This window comes from Cydia strobilella, chromosome 13 (genome assembly GCF_947568885.1).
Source record: "Cydia strobilella chromosome 13, ilCydStro3.1, whole genome shotgun sequence".
Lineage (NCBI taxonomy): Eukaryota > Metazoa > Arthropoda > Insecta > Lepidoptera > Tortricidae > Cydia > Cydia strobilella.
This window is the reverse complement of record NC_086053.1, coordinates 16,817,611-16,829,983: the sequence shown is the minus strand read 5'-3', so window position 1 is coordinate 16,829,983 and position 12,373 is coordinate 16,817,611. Positions and strand designations below refer to the sequence as shown.

The window sequence follows — 12,373 nt, the reverse complement described above, 5'->3', positions numbered from 1 at the left end:
TGGTATATACGAGATAAGAGTTAAGGATAACTCACGTTAGACCGGGCCGGAGCTTCCGGCGCTTCGTTTTCTATGGAAAACATCACGTGATCACCTGTCATGTCATAGAAAAGTAAGCGCCGGAAGCTCCGGCCCGGACACGGCCCGGTCTAACGTGAGTCACCCTTAATAGGCAAGCGTGGTCTTTTTAAAATCACACATGCAAATTAAAACAACAAGGTTTAATCATATCTTTATTGGAATGCAACAAAATAATTAGAACAGAAACTAAAACTAAATATCAGACTGACTCACAGAACCTTCCCCAAACCCAGACCCTGACACTATCAGACTTATTACTTTTGGCTGTAATAACATCGCCTTTTCCTTCGGCATACTTCTAAGTAAGGACGCAATGTATTTACCAAAAGAATCATAATAATCTTCCTTCTGTTCGTTAGTGAGCGCTTGGATTTTTGCTTCCAAGTCTTTAACAGTCTCAGCAAGATCTCTCTGGGCAGACTGAGATACATTCATTCTAGAAGAAGATGAAGAATATCTTAAAGCGCGTCGTTTCATTGGTGGTTCATCTTCAGAATGGATGCTGTCATCTACATCTAGTTCCACAATAGGGAATGAGTTAACGCTATCGTCTTTTATGCAGTAATCTTCGCTGTTTTGATTTGAGTCGCTGTCGGCTCCCGTTTCGCTTCTCACTTGCTCATTCTCCGACGCGTTCTAGAAAGGGAAAAAAAAAAATTTAAGTTTTTCGTTTTCATATTTTATCGTGGACGTCCACGGCCACACTGCACGTTTTACCGTCACATGACAAATTTAATGTATAAAAAGGGAAACAGGACCTAGGTGTGTGAAATTGTATGCAGACACTTTTTGTATCCCGTGGACAGTAACGGAATATCGTGGATTTAAATTTACACAGTAATTTATAAGCGACTGCAAACAATCTCTTATAAAACGTGATGTTAAAAGTGTCGTGGCTTAGCTGTATTAGATGCCAAAGAAATATGAAACTTATAAACAGTAGTTAGATTTCATATTTAAGTAAATTACACTCGGCACCCGGTTGAATCTTCGCGATATCGGCTGTCACCTGTCATCGGTTCCGTTCGGCTACTGTCGTCGGCTCCATTTAGTTTTACCTATATCTATGGATTTCAAGGTTACTTACCAACGACGAGTAAGACTGGCCTCTCGCTGGCTGAAGATGAGGCCGCAAAAACGAGTCCATCTTCGAAAACCAGAACACTCTCGGCCTGTACTGCTCGTCCCCTTTCAAGCCCATGCTGATACTTGACGCTATCTTCTTCAGCTCCTGGCAATATGAGTTCCTCAAATTCTTAAACTTGATCACAACATGGCGGGCTTCAAAGTGTTTAACATCGAGTTTGCTAGCGATTTTCTCAGTCGCTTTCTGTCTTCTCTCTCTGCTTTTGTACTCTGGAATGTGTGTGTTCCAAAGGCACTGTTCTTGTTCGTAAAGCTCTATGAGTTGTAGAGTTTTTTCATCGCTAATGCGGAGGATGGAGTTTTGCGTTTGCGTGAATTCTGACATGGCGGCGATACGTCCGTTCGCGAGCGTGGCCACGGCTGACTGCCGGCGTAGCGACGCTAGCGGCGTGTGCGCAGTGCGCACGCCACGCCCTTTTTTCCACCATCTTTGATGCCGTTTCTTTCACGCGCAATTTTTGCACGTTGTATTTTGTTACTCGATACTCTGTGCTCGATACGGCTAGGCAAATTCGAACGCACATATCGATATCTATATGATGTAATTTAGTTATAATTCGCGCGTGTGTTTCAACTCGTATTTGTTCGTAATTAAATTTATTGGCGTGAGAGAAACTCGGGCGAATGATTAAAAATGACAAATTAGATAACAAAATATATTTCGAATTGGCCCCACAGACAACGTGACCGCCTTATCGCATTGTTTTTAAATTATTAAATCAGTATTTTGTTCGCATGGCCTTAATAAATTAAATTATATACTTATACTCTTAAATTACATATTATAACCACAGCATAACAGCATTTATCTATAAATGTGCTATTTATCATGCTATGCGTGTCGTATCAAATAATTACATAGGTAATTATTAATACGTAGCTTTTCATAAAAGTAGATTATACATATTTAATAAATACCTACTTAAACGTGACCCTACAATTATTTATTGTCGTTTCAAAGTATCTACTTAAGTTCAAAGTACACGTTCCACATTTAATAACATAAAGACAAGATATTTACCTAGTTACTTCAAAAATAATAGAGCGCCGGGCCCATAGACTCTTTGGCGATGACACATCTGTCAAGTCAAGGATACAGAGCCTTGAGCATCGCCGTCGAGTCGCTTGCCTATCGGTGTTCTATCGGATACATTTCGGGGAGTGCGCACAGGAACTACACGACCTGATCCCACCTTCCCCTTTCCATCATCGGACATCCAGGCGCGGGGAGCGAATGCACCCGTTCGTGGTCCACATTCCATTCGTTCGGACGAAACGTTTTGCCTCCTCCTTTTTAGTACGCTAAGGAATGGAATGCGCTCCCGCCATCTGTATTCCCTGATCAATATGACCTCGGTCTCTTTAAAACAAGAGTGAATAGGCTGTTACTGAACCGGTGAGCTCCATCTTAGGCCCTGTCTTCACTTTCCATCAGGTGTGACTAGGGCCAATCGCTGATCAGTTTATAAAAAAAAAAAAAAACAAAAGTTACTTAAATCCATTATAAACTGTAATATGTGACATCTATTACAGTTTATAATTTATATATAGTAGTATAAATAATTCGAAAAGAACCTTTACAATGCATGTGCTCGAAAAGTGCGTTTCCTACAGAGCCATATCATGCGGAAAGTACTACTTTTCCGCACTAGTGCATTTTGTTTTCAATTTTTTTTTACAGTACATATGGTGCTACTTTTTCGCACTAGTGCGGAAAAGAGGACTTCGTGCATATGTCGAAAGTTTAAAGGGCCATATGTACTGTAAAACGTTATACGATACACGTGCGAATAGGTAATTTGCAACTCGTGTCTATTTAAAACACTCCTTTTAATAATAAAACTTATTTGCCATGATATGTTTTTTTATTTACTCGCACAATGCATAGTAAAACATTGTATGATACACGTGCGTAAAGATGATTTCCGCACTTGTTGCATAAATAGCTATTTTATAGTAACTACGTCATATTATATTATGGTAAGAAAATAAACAATACTTTTATTACAGTTATAATATTTATAATAATAATAATAATATTTATGTAGGTACTTAACTGTGGTACTTACCTACTTACTTAATTTTAATAAGTATAAAAAAAACAGTTTTGATTTCGAATCGAAAAAATGATATTTATTATAGGTTTCTTTCGGTAAGTTATCAAAATTTTGAGTGGAGCACTACGTACATGCCAAAAAATAATGTAGGTAAATAATATTGTTGTTCATAAGAAGTCTTGGTAAATATTTTTTTATGAAGTAAGGTACGTACCTGTACCTACAGAACTATCATACTCACAGGCCCCTAAAGGGGCCCACTGACTCTCAGTCCGCCGGACGATATAGGCCTGTCAGTTGTTCGGAACTGTCAAATTTTTATTGAATGTATGGATGGTATAGAAAGGATGCCAATCTCTTATGGCAGAATTGTTGCAAAAGTGACCGCTTTCAGCTTTAAATAATAGTTCCTAATCTCTCCGGTGGCACTAGTTAGGTTCTGGAACATGAGTATAACATGAACCATATAAGGCAACAAATAACCCGACGAAATTACGTAGGTTGTTTTTGGTAGTATTTCGGTGTATGGTGGCTCCGCCTAATTACTGTTTTTTAATGGACACTTTTCATACATAAAGATTTGGCTCCTTTATATAGTCTCCAAGTCTCCATGATTGAATGGTTGTTTTTTGCCTATTTAATTTAATAATAAAAAATATGAATAAGGTCCACACATGTCAAACATACACCCCTCTGCACGCGGGTTTTTCCCTGGTGTAGGGCCAACAAGGGTCCTAACAATAGTACTTCAACAATGCATTCCCTCGCCGGTCAGTATTTTACTTTAAACTCTAGTGTCTATGTAATGAGGGTGTTGTTATGGTTAGGTATTAGTTAACTAGAACTAACCCAGCTTTTAGTAATTATTGATTTGACAGCAGCGATGCTCTGTTGGGTATGGGTACATTATGAAATTTGTACCTCTATACATGCATGACTAGTGAAAAAACCGGCCAAGTGCGAGTCGGACTCGCGTTCCAAGGGTTCCGTACATTACACAATTTAAACAATGTATTATTTCACTTAAACTATTGTGAGACATATTTCAAAATATTTATCAGTACGGTTTTTACTCACTATTATTTTTAGTCGCTTTTGGCGACATGTTTCGGATTCTTTGGGAATCCATCCTCAGGCACGAGTGTCCGCGGCGGTTGTACGTCGTGCATGTCGCCAAAAGCGACTAAAAATAATAGTGAGTAAAAACCGTACTGATAAATATTTTAATGTATTATTTATGTGCAACGTGAGTGAAATGTCTTTAAAAAACCCGTAGGGGTCGGATCAAAAAGTAAGGAATTAAGTCCGACTCTTGAGTACACATTTCTAATAGGTTTTCCTGTAATCTATAGGTAAAGATCAATTTTGTGTATTTTTTTCAAAATTTTAGACCCAGTAGTTTCAGAGATAAAGGGGGGAATGGTTATTTTTTGCCTATTTTCTTGAATAACTTCTACTGTTTATCATAAAATTAATAAAAAAATATATTTGAGATTTTCACAATGAGCTCTTTCATTTGATGTAACACGATGTAGTTTGAAAAACTTTATTTTTTAATTTTCTCATTTACCCCCCAAAAGTGGCCCCTATTCTTAAAATTCATTTGTTTGCGTTACATGTCCGTCTTTGGGTCACAAACTTACATATGTATACCAAATTTAAACTTAATCGGTCCAGTAGTTTCGGAGAAAATAGGCTGTGACAGACGGACAGACAGACAGACAGACAGACGCACGACTGATCCTATAAGGGTTCCGTTTTTTCCTTTTGAGGTACGGAACCCTAAAAACCAAACAAAACTAATCTAAAATTCAAAATTCTAGCATTTAGGTATCCTACATATTTTGTTTGCCTGGTCCTGGATAACTTACATTTACTGCAGTAAGTTAATGAGTTTATGGAGTACGAAATAAGTTCCTAAACATTAATTTAATTTATTTTAATTTTTATATTATTATGTAAAATGTTACATTACAAATCATATTTTGTAAATAATTTATAATATTCTGACATGTAATACGAACTATTATGAATAAAACACATGAATATGAATAAACCTGTGCGGCAACGCTACTGCAATTGGAGTTTTACACCAACCCCATTTTCATACCTTTAGCTTAAGGCGGTTCCCTGAGCCAGAAGGCGAAAAATCTCCTTATATGATCATGTTTTTCTAAGAGGCGTTGATATTCGTAGACGTGGAAAAATTATATGTAGTTCTTGACTATATTATCTTTAACAACATAGCTTCCGATACACGAATTATGACACTTTCCTCGATACAATTAATTCCCAAAGTAACCTCTAACTCGGACTTTTAATCCTACTTTACTCGGTTATTTATTATGTGATACTATAAACAAAAAAAGAAGAAAAAACAATAGTAATTAGTAATTTCGACATAAATAGTAATTTCATAGCTTTAGAATTTCGATATTGTAAGGTAACGTTTTTAAAATAAATAAAAACCGACAAAATTCGATCAAAATTGACACTTGGCGCGTATGTTCTTTCCCGTTCTTTCTTGCGAAATGTGACAAAGACAGCGGCAAACCGATGGAACGGCCTTAAGGTAAAATTCCAATTGCAGCAGTGCAGTAAATGTAAGGTATCCAGGACAGAAACAATTATCTTGACCTCACATTCTCTGCAGCTATGCAGCGGGCAACAAACGAATCACGGGTGAAAAGTGGCAAGTATAAAATTAAATTAAGTATGTAACATAATGATTATACCTATGTATACAGTGTGATTGTAGTTGTATACAATAGAACATCTTATGTGTGAATGTCACGCCCTCGCCAGATAAAGAATGAAGGACTTTGGAACAGGCTACCTGGTACCAAAGGAATTCAAAAAGCTAATACCCATAAGGTCCATCATCCGGCATATGGAGATGGTGGGGAAAGCTCTTGAGTAGCGGACGGATCTTTCCTAGGGGGTAACTGCACAAAAGATCCCTATGGGTCGAAGTGTATCCGTAAGGGCCCCCGAAACTATAAGATAAGATAAGATACAGTGTGAATGTATCAACCCTTTAGTATAAATAACCGGATTCCCTGTCACCACACTATCAATAACCCCTTGAGTAATTGCTTTGGAAACTTAGCAAACGGCAACTCCAAATAATAACGGGGGTGTTTACTGGCCATTACGGGGTCAAGGGAATCCTGGCCAAGATGGGGCACGCTGACAACACCGATTGTCGTATGTGTGGCGAAGAGGAAGAGACAATAGAACACCTTATGTGTGAATGTCACGCCCTCGTCAGACAAAGAATGAAGGACTTTGGAACAGGCTACCTGGTACTGGTACCAAAGGAATTCAAAAAGCTACCCATAAGGTCCATCATCCGGCATATGGAGATGGTGGGGAAGGCTCTTGAGTAGCGGACGGATCTTTCCTAGGGGGTAACTGCACAAAAGATCCCTATGGGTCGAAGTGTATCCGTAACCCCCCGAAACTATAAGATAAGATAAGGTACAGTGTGAATGTATCAACCCTTTAGTATAAACCCGGATTCCCTGTCACCACACTATCAATAACCCCTTGAGTATCTGTGTTAAGTCAATATTCCTTCACCAATTATTATAATAAATAATTAAGTAGGTACTTTTCCCACCCGAATGTTCACTTACATTCAAATCTCTACTTTAACTCCTTACATAACGAGTAAATGGCCATATTCCTAATAACCGACAGTAGCTACTGTTACGAAAATTCATTTGAATTTAGAATCTTATTGTAAAGGAATAAGGTTTAAGTCGTATGTAAAAAATTTCGTACACAAGTAATTATAGCGAGCGCCCTAACCAAGACGAAGCCGAAAGAAGAGTAATGTGTTAATTCTTCATATTTGCACTGACAATAATGTTTGTATTTCCAGTTATCAATAAGCTCTTGAAAGAATGGCGTGAAAAAATAATGGTTAAGTTGGTTCTCAAATTATAAGAAGGGTTCTGTTCTAATTAAATAAATAAAAAACCGGCCAAGTGCGAGTCAGACTCGCGCATTGAGGGTTCCGTACTTTTTAGTATTCGTTGTTATGTCTGCTATCATGGTTTATGAGATATAGCCTGGTGACAGACAGACGGACAGACGGATAGCGGAGTCTTAGTAATAGGGTCCCGTTTTTACCCTTTGGGTACAGAACCCTAACTAACAAAAATAAAATGGGGACATCTAATGAGCAAAAATCTCTAAAAAGCGTTGCAGGTGTATGATAAATCCTTTACCGAAAACCGCACTTAATTTTTTTTGTTTTATGTAATAGGAAGCAAACGAGCAGACGGGCCGTCTGATGGGAAGCAGTCATCGCCGCCCATGGACATAAGCAACACCAGAGGAGCCACTTATGCGTTGCCCATTTCGTAGCTACGATGCCATGCACAGACAAACAGATACACAGTCATGTTAAAATTTGTACATATATTTTTATTAGTACTACCTTATCTTATTGCAGAGAAATAAACAATCTTAAGAGTCCCCGGCAAGCTCGGTTCTCCATACAAACGTAGTTACAATCGAATTTAAACTGTTGTGAGACATTTGTAGTAAGATTTAAGCTTAATTCAAGTTTTAGACTTAATTTTTTTTATCATACAAGTACAACTTATTATTAAATGTATGGAGTTAGTACCTAACTAAGCTTAATTATTTCTCAATGTCGTACTAAGTTGATAAAACACAATTTTTCTTGTAATCAAGTGTAGGTACGGTAAAGTAAAGTTTAACGATCCCTAAAATTTCGAACACTTATTTTTCAGGCAGAAATCGTTGCACTTATTTGCCAACCCAAATACGTTAATGTTTTGTAATGTAACACATGAGTTAACAAAAATCATGTTACGATATTGACGTCTTCGGCGAATCTTTAACGATTTTAAATCGTGTTTCAATCGGCCTCGAAACGATCAATCGCGATTATACTTCCAAGCTAGCTAGCCAAGATAGGTAGTTTTTCGTGCTATATATAAAGATATGTTTAATAAAAATGGAATCTATAGGTCTAGACTAAGAGAAGAAACTGTAACAATATTTTATGTATGACCGTTTGTTTCATATTTAAATAAATAAATAAATTATCAAGTTCAAATCAAATTACCTATTTGTGCACATTTTGATTATGTATTTTTGACATTTCTAATTGTGATGTCTGCAATAAAATTCAGTTTCTGTTTCAGTTTCTTTATTCATAACAAAAGCTACATGTCAATTGATTAAAGATTGATAGACTGATAATCGCGATTGACAGTTTACAACCGCCATTGAAATAATTTTATCGTCAAAAGTAGTTAAGGGGATCCCATGCCCCAATGACCTTCGGTCGGAAGCCCTTAGTTTTCTAATATTTTTTTGTAGCTTATCATAATAACAGCAGTCGCTTTAAGCAATATAGTATCCCATTGTTACTTCAAAGTTCATTGTTTTCGAGATATTTGGCATCAAAGTTAAACAATTTTAGGCCAAAAAACTGGTTTTCTGGCCATAACTTTTGGGTTAATTAGTTTAAAATTAAAACCTTAGACACATTTTTAGAGACGTCATAGACGAACCCAAATATGTAGATTTCGTATCTGTAAGATCCTTCACAGCAATCGAGATACGAAACAAGTGTTTTTTTAGACAATGTTTAAAAGAATCATAAATAAATAAGTATTCATTTCTTTCAAAATCCGGTAGACAAAAATTGAGATAAAAGATTGAAGAAACGATAGCCGTTTGTCTTATTTCTATATGTAGTACAAAAGTAGGAGATACGATTCAAAACTTGTCAAAAATCGATGAAAACCTCGGGTAGCCCCTTAAGGGATTGAAGACGACGAAAAAACGAATTTATATTTAAATACCTAATATTTTATTTTATTTTAAATCACAAGGGATTCTTTATACAATAGACAACAAATCTAATTTTAAGAAGTATAGAATTTTACGTATAAACAAGTTTTGACGTTAATCATTGTCAAAGGTCAATTTTATAAATGTCAACATCATCAATGGTACTTAACATAACAGACTTAAGTCGTTAACACTACTACTTACATTATTTTTTATCTAAAATATTAATAATCTCATTTTGCATCTTTTTCCTTTCAATTGGCATGAGTCGAGAAAGCCTCATTCCTACCAACCTCAGAAACGTTAACAAATCAGGATCAGGATTCTCCAACAACACCTGACTCTTTAATATCGTCAGAATCTCTTCCTGCGAACTTAGCACAGACTTCATGAAATCCGTAGGAAAAATCTCTTTGTCTTTCTTGTTATGTTTCATGTCAACTGTCAATAAGTCTTTAAGTTTTGATCCTGATGGAATATCAGGTATTCCTTTAGGCTTAATATTAATAGGTTTATAATAAATTTTCTGTTTGACTTCTGTTTTTGGCTGCACTGGTATTAATTTAGGCTTACTATTACTAGGTATAAAATTAAATTGCTGTTTCGCTTCTATTATTGGTTGCACTTGTATTACTACAGGCTCACTATTACTAGGTTTAAAATTAAATTTCTGTCTGGCTTGTGTTATTGGCTGCACTGTTATTATTTCAGGTTGTGTAGTTTCCATTTCAGTTTCGTCCATTTGTGAAATAAAACCCCCTGTTTTCTGCATTTCTTCTATCATCTCACTAAATACGGATTTTGGAGAATCATCTAGAGTAAAGTCATCGGGGTCTGGATTTTCTTCTTTAATTTTCTTGCTGGATTCAGCTAAGGGATCAGACTCGTTCTGTCGTTTTCTGCTTTCCAGGGCTTCCAGTATATCGTCTTCGTGTTCTGAGAAGGAGTCTTCTATTTCTTGCTTAATTTCTTCTTCTTCTGCAGGCGATTGGACAACGGCAACGTTCTGTGACAAACATTTTGGTAAACGTCTTAAAAAATAAAGCAAGATTGATTTAAAGAGATGGTCTAAAAAGAGAGAGTGGGATTACCAGGATAGATTTATTTTTAGTGCACACACACACTAAGCGCCACGCCACTTGCACCATCCCACTAATCCGGGGTTAATCCGTTAACCCAGTGTCAAATTGTACGGGTAACCATGGTAACTCAAGGTTTAACCGGTTACCCCGGGTTAGTGGGGTGGCGCTAGTCATAACGAGTGACAAAAAACAGGGAAGCCCAACGTACATAAAGAAAATAATATAGTTGAATTTAAAAAAAATATAGTTTAAGTTGGGGGGAGGGAGATTACATAATAGTTAGTATTTAAGACGGGCACAAATAAAATTTGCAAAAATATGATTACACTCTTAAAAGTAAATTGATATTTTGCTTTATTTTTTACAAGCTATTATTTAACTTGCAATGTACAGTAAGTAAATATGTATGTATTTAGTTATGTATTTATGTAACTATGTTTGTACGGGTCAAAATTTGCAAATAATTAATGTCATTACCGGGTCTAACGCGATTAATTTTCATTATCAAAATTTGCAAGTTAAATTTGACCTACTTTCCGGTTTCCGATAAAGCTGAAAATTTGCACACATATGTAAGTCGGGTGACAGTACAATGTTATGGTACCATCGAGCTGATCTGATGACGGAGACAGGAGGTGGCCATAGGAACTCTGTGATAAAACAACGCAACCTGATTGTGTTTGGGATTTTTGGAATTGTCTCAATGAGTAGCTGGCTGTGGAAAGAAAAGTACAGTCAGCGGTAAATGCTTGTAAAAAAAAATTACGTTTGTGAACTATTAGACTTACAACAGGCAGCTTCAAAGTCGGCATAACATCCTTCTTGAGGAGCCTCCTCGTGGACTTCACCAAGATGTCTTCCGGCTTGAAATGCTCCTCGCATACGCGGTGGTAGCTATAGGTGGTCAGGTCCATTCGGGATATTACCTGTAGCCAGCGTAGACGACTGAAAATGAAAAGAAATCGGGATCGATTGGCATTAAAAAAGTTTGTAAAAATGCCTCTTTTCTCGCAACCTGTATGTTTTTCCAAAATCTGTAAACGCCAATCTTCATTAATTTGAAATCGAGGGAAGGTCTTCTAAGACCGTTTTCGCGTAGCAGCACGGGATCTGGTAGCTGGCCTCACTGACCCATTTAGAAATTCCACCCTGTATACGCGGTTTTAAGATTGAATTTGGATCCGTAGGCCTGGGAATTGCTATAGTAATACCTACGTCCCTACGTGCATAGAAATGTCTATATTATAGCTCACGCACCAAAACGGCGTGCGGATTCGCTTTGGTGTAATCATTTAATGTATGTACATAGTAACATTAGTAACCGCGTAAGTAAGTCGGCAAATATTTCATAGAATGCATAATACCTACGCTTGAGCGCGTACGTAAGACGTTCGCATGTCGCAAATTTTACTTAAACCAATTTTATAATAAGTTTTATAAAAACCGGCCAAGTGCGAGTCGGACTCGCGCACGAAGGGTTCCGTACCATTACGCAAAAAACGGCAAAAATGTCACGTTTGTTTTTATAGCGGCAACAGAAATACATGATCTGTGAAAATTTCAACTCGGTGACAGACGGACAGACGGACAGACGGACAGACAGACAGACAGACAGACAGACAGGCAGACAGACAGCGGAGTCTTAGTAACAGGGTCCTATTTTTACCCTTTGCATACGGAACCCTAAAAATAAATATACTCATTTTGCCTAGTTATTCAAAAACTTTTGAGTAATTTAATGAGTTTATTTATTGCGAAAACGTAGACACTTACATTTCTTTTTCACGAGGTATCGAAAAGAATGAATAATCCGGATTCTTGATATTGTTGCTAAGGCAGCCAGAGACTGCGCAGTAAGTACGATTGATCTTCGGCATTTTAATTCAACGTAAAACAGTAGCAAAATAGCGTCGGCGCGATAGCGTACACACGTTTTCAAAATGGCGGCTGCGAGCTACGCGGCGTGCGGAACGGAGGCGCGGCCCTAACTGACGACGGCGCTCGCCTTGCTCGCTTCGTACACTTGCGCGAGTGAGTGGCACGCACACAAGGTTAACGAAGGTGATCGCCGCGCGGTGTATAGTCAGCATCAATAGTTACGCGTGAGACTACGCGTCAAAAGTATCTAACCTCTAATACTTCGGTTTAAAGATCTTTTTCTCAAAAGAA

The 12,373-nt window shown here is 37.3% G+C and overlaps 2 protein-coding genes across 2 annotated transcripts; both read right to left on the bottom strand.

Moving 5' to 3' along the window:
- Positions 1-272: 272 nt before the first annotated feature.
- On the bottom strand, positions 273-1,681 carry LOC134746408 (uncharacterized). The gene is made up of 2 exons (XM_063680776.1): positions 1,169-1,681; positions 273-717 (listed from the first exon to the last, which is right to left on the bottom strand). The coding sequence occupies exons 1-2, from the start codon at positions 1,550-1,552 to the stop codon at positions 274-276; spliced, it is 828 nt and encodes a 275-aa protein (XP_063536846.1). The 5' UTR covers positions 1,553-1,681; the 3' UTR covers position 273.
- A 7,489-nt stretch (positions 1,682-9,170) lies between these two features.
- On the bottom strand, positions 9,171-12,135 carry LOC134746407 (uncharacterized). Its single transcript, XM_063680775.1, has 3 exons — positions 11,978-12,135; positions 10,993-11,149; positions 9,171-10,128 (listed from the first exon to the last, which is right to left on the bottom strand). Exons 1-3 carry the CDS (start codon positions 12,079-12,081, stop codon positions 9,328-9,330), a joined length of 1,062 nt encoding a protein of 353 aa, XP_063536845.1. The 5' UTR covers positions 12,082-12,135; the 3' UTR covers positions 9,171-9,327.
- Between the last annotated feature and the right edge of the window lie 238 nt (positions 12,136-12,373).

Bases quoted from the DNA above. Each gene is read 5' to 3' on its own strand.
- LOC134746408 (XM_063680776.1), bottom strand. From the start codon at position 1,552: ATGTCAGAATTCACGCAAACGCAAAACTCCATCCTCCGCATTAGCGAT. The intron at 718-1,168 runs GTAAGTAACCTT...TTCCCTTTCTAG, and splicing joins GCCAGTCTTACTCGTCGTTG to AACGCGTCGGAGAATGAGCA.
- LOC134746407 (XM_063680775.1), bottom strand. From the start codon at position 12,081: ATGCCGAAGATCAATCGTACTTACTGCGCAGTCTCTGGCTGCCTTAGC. The intron at 11,150-11,977 runs GTAAGTGTCTAC...TTTCATTTTCAG, and splicing joins ATACCTCGTGAAAAAGAAAT to TCGTCTACGCTGGCTACAGG. The intron at 10,129-10,992 runs GTAAGTCTAATA...TGTTTGTCACAG, and splicing joins CGACTTTGAAGCTGCCTGTT to AACGTTGCCGTTGTCCAATC.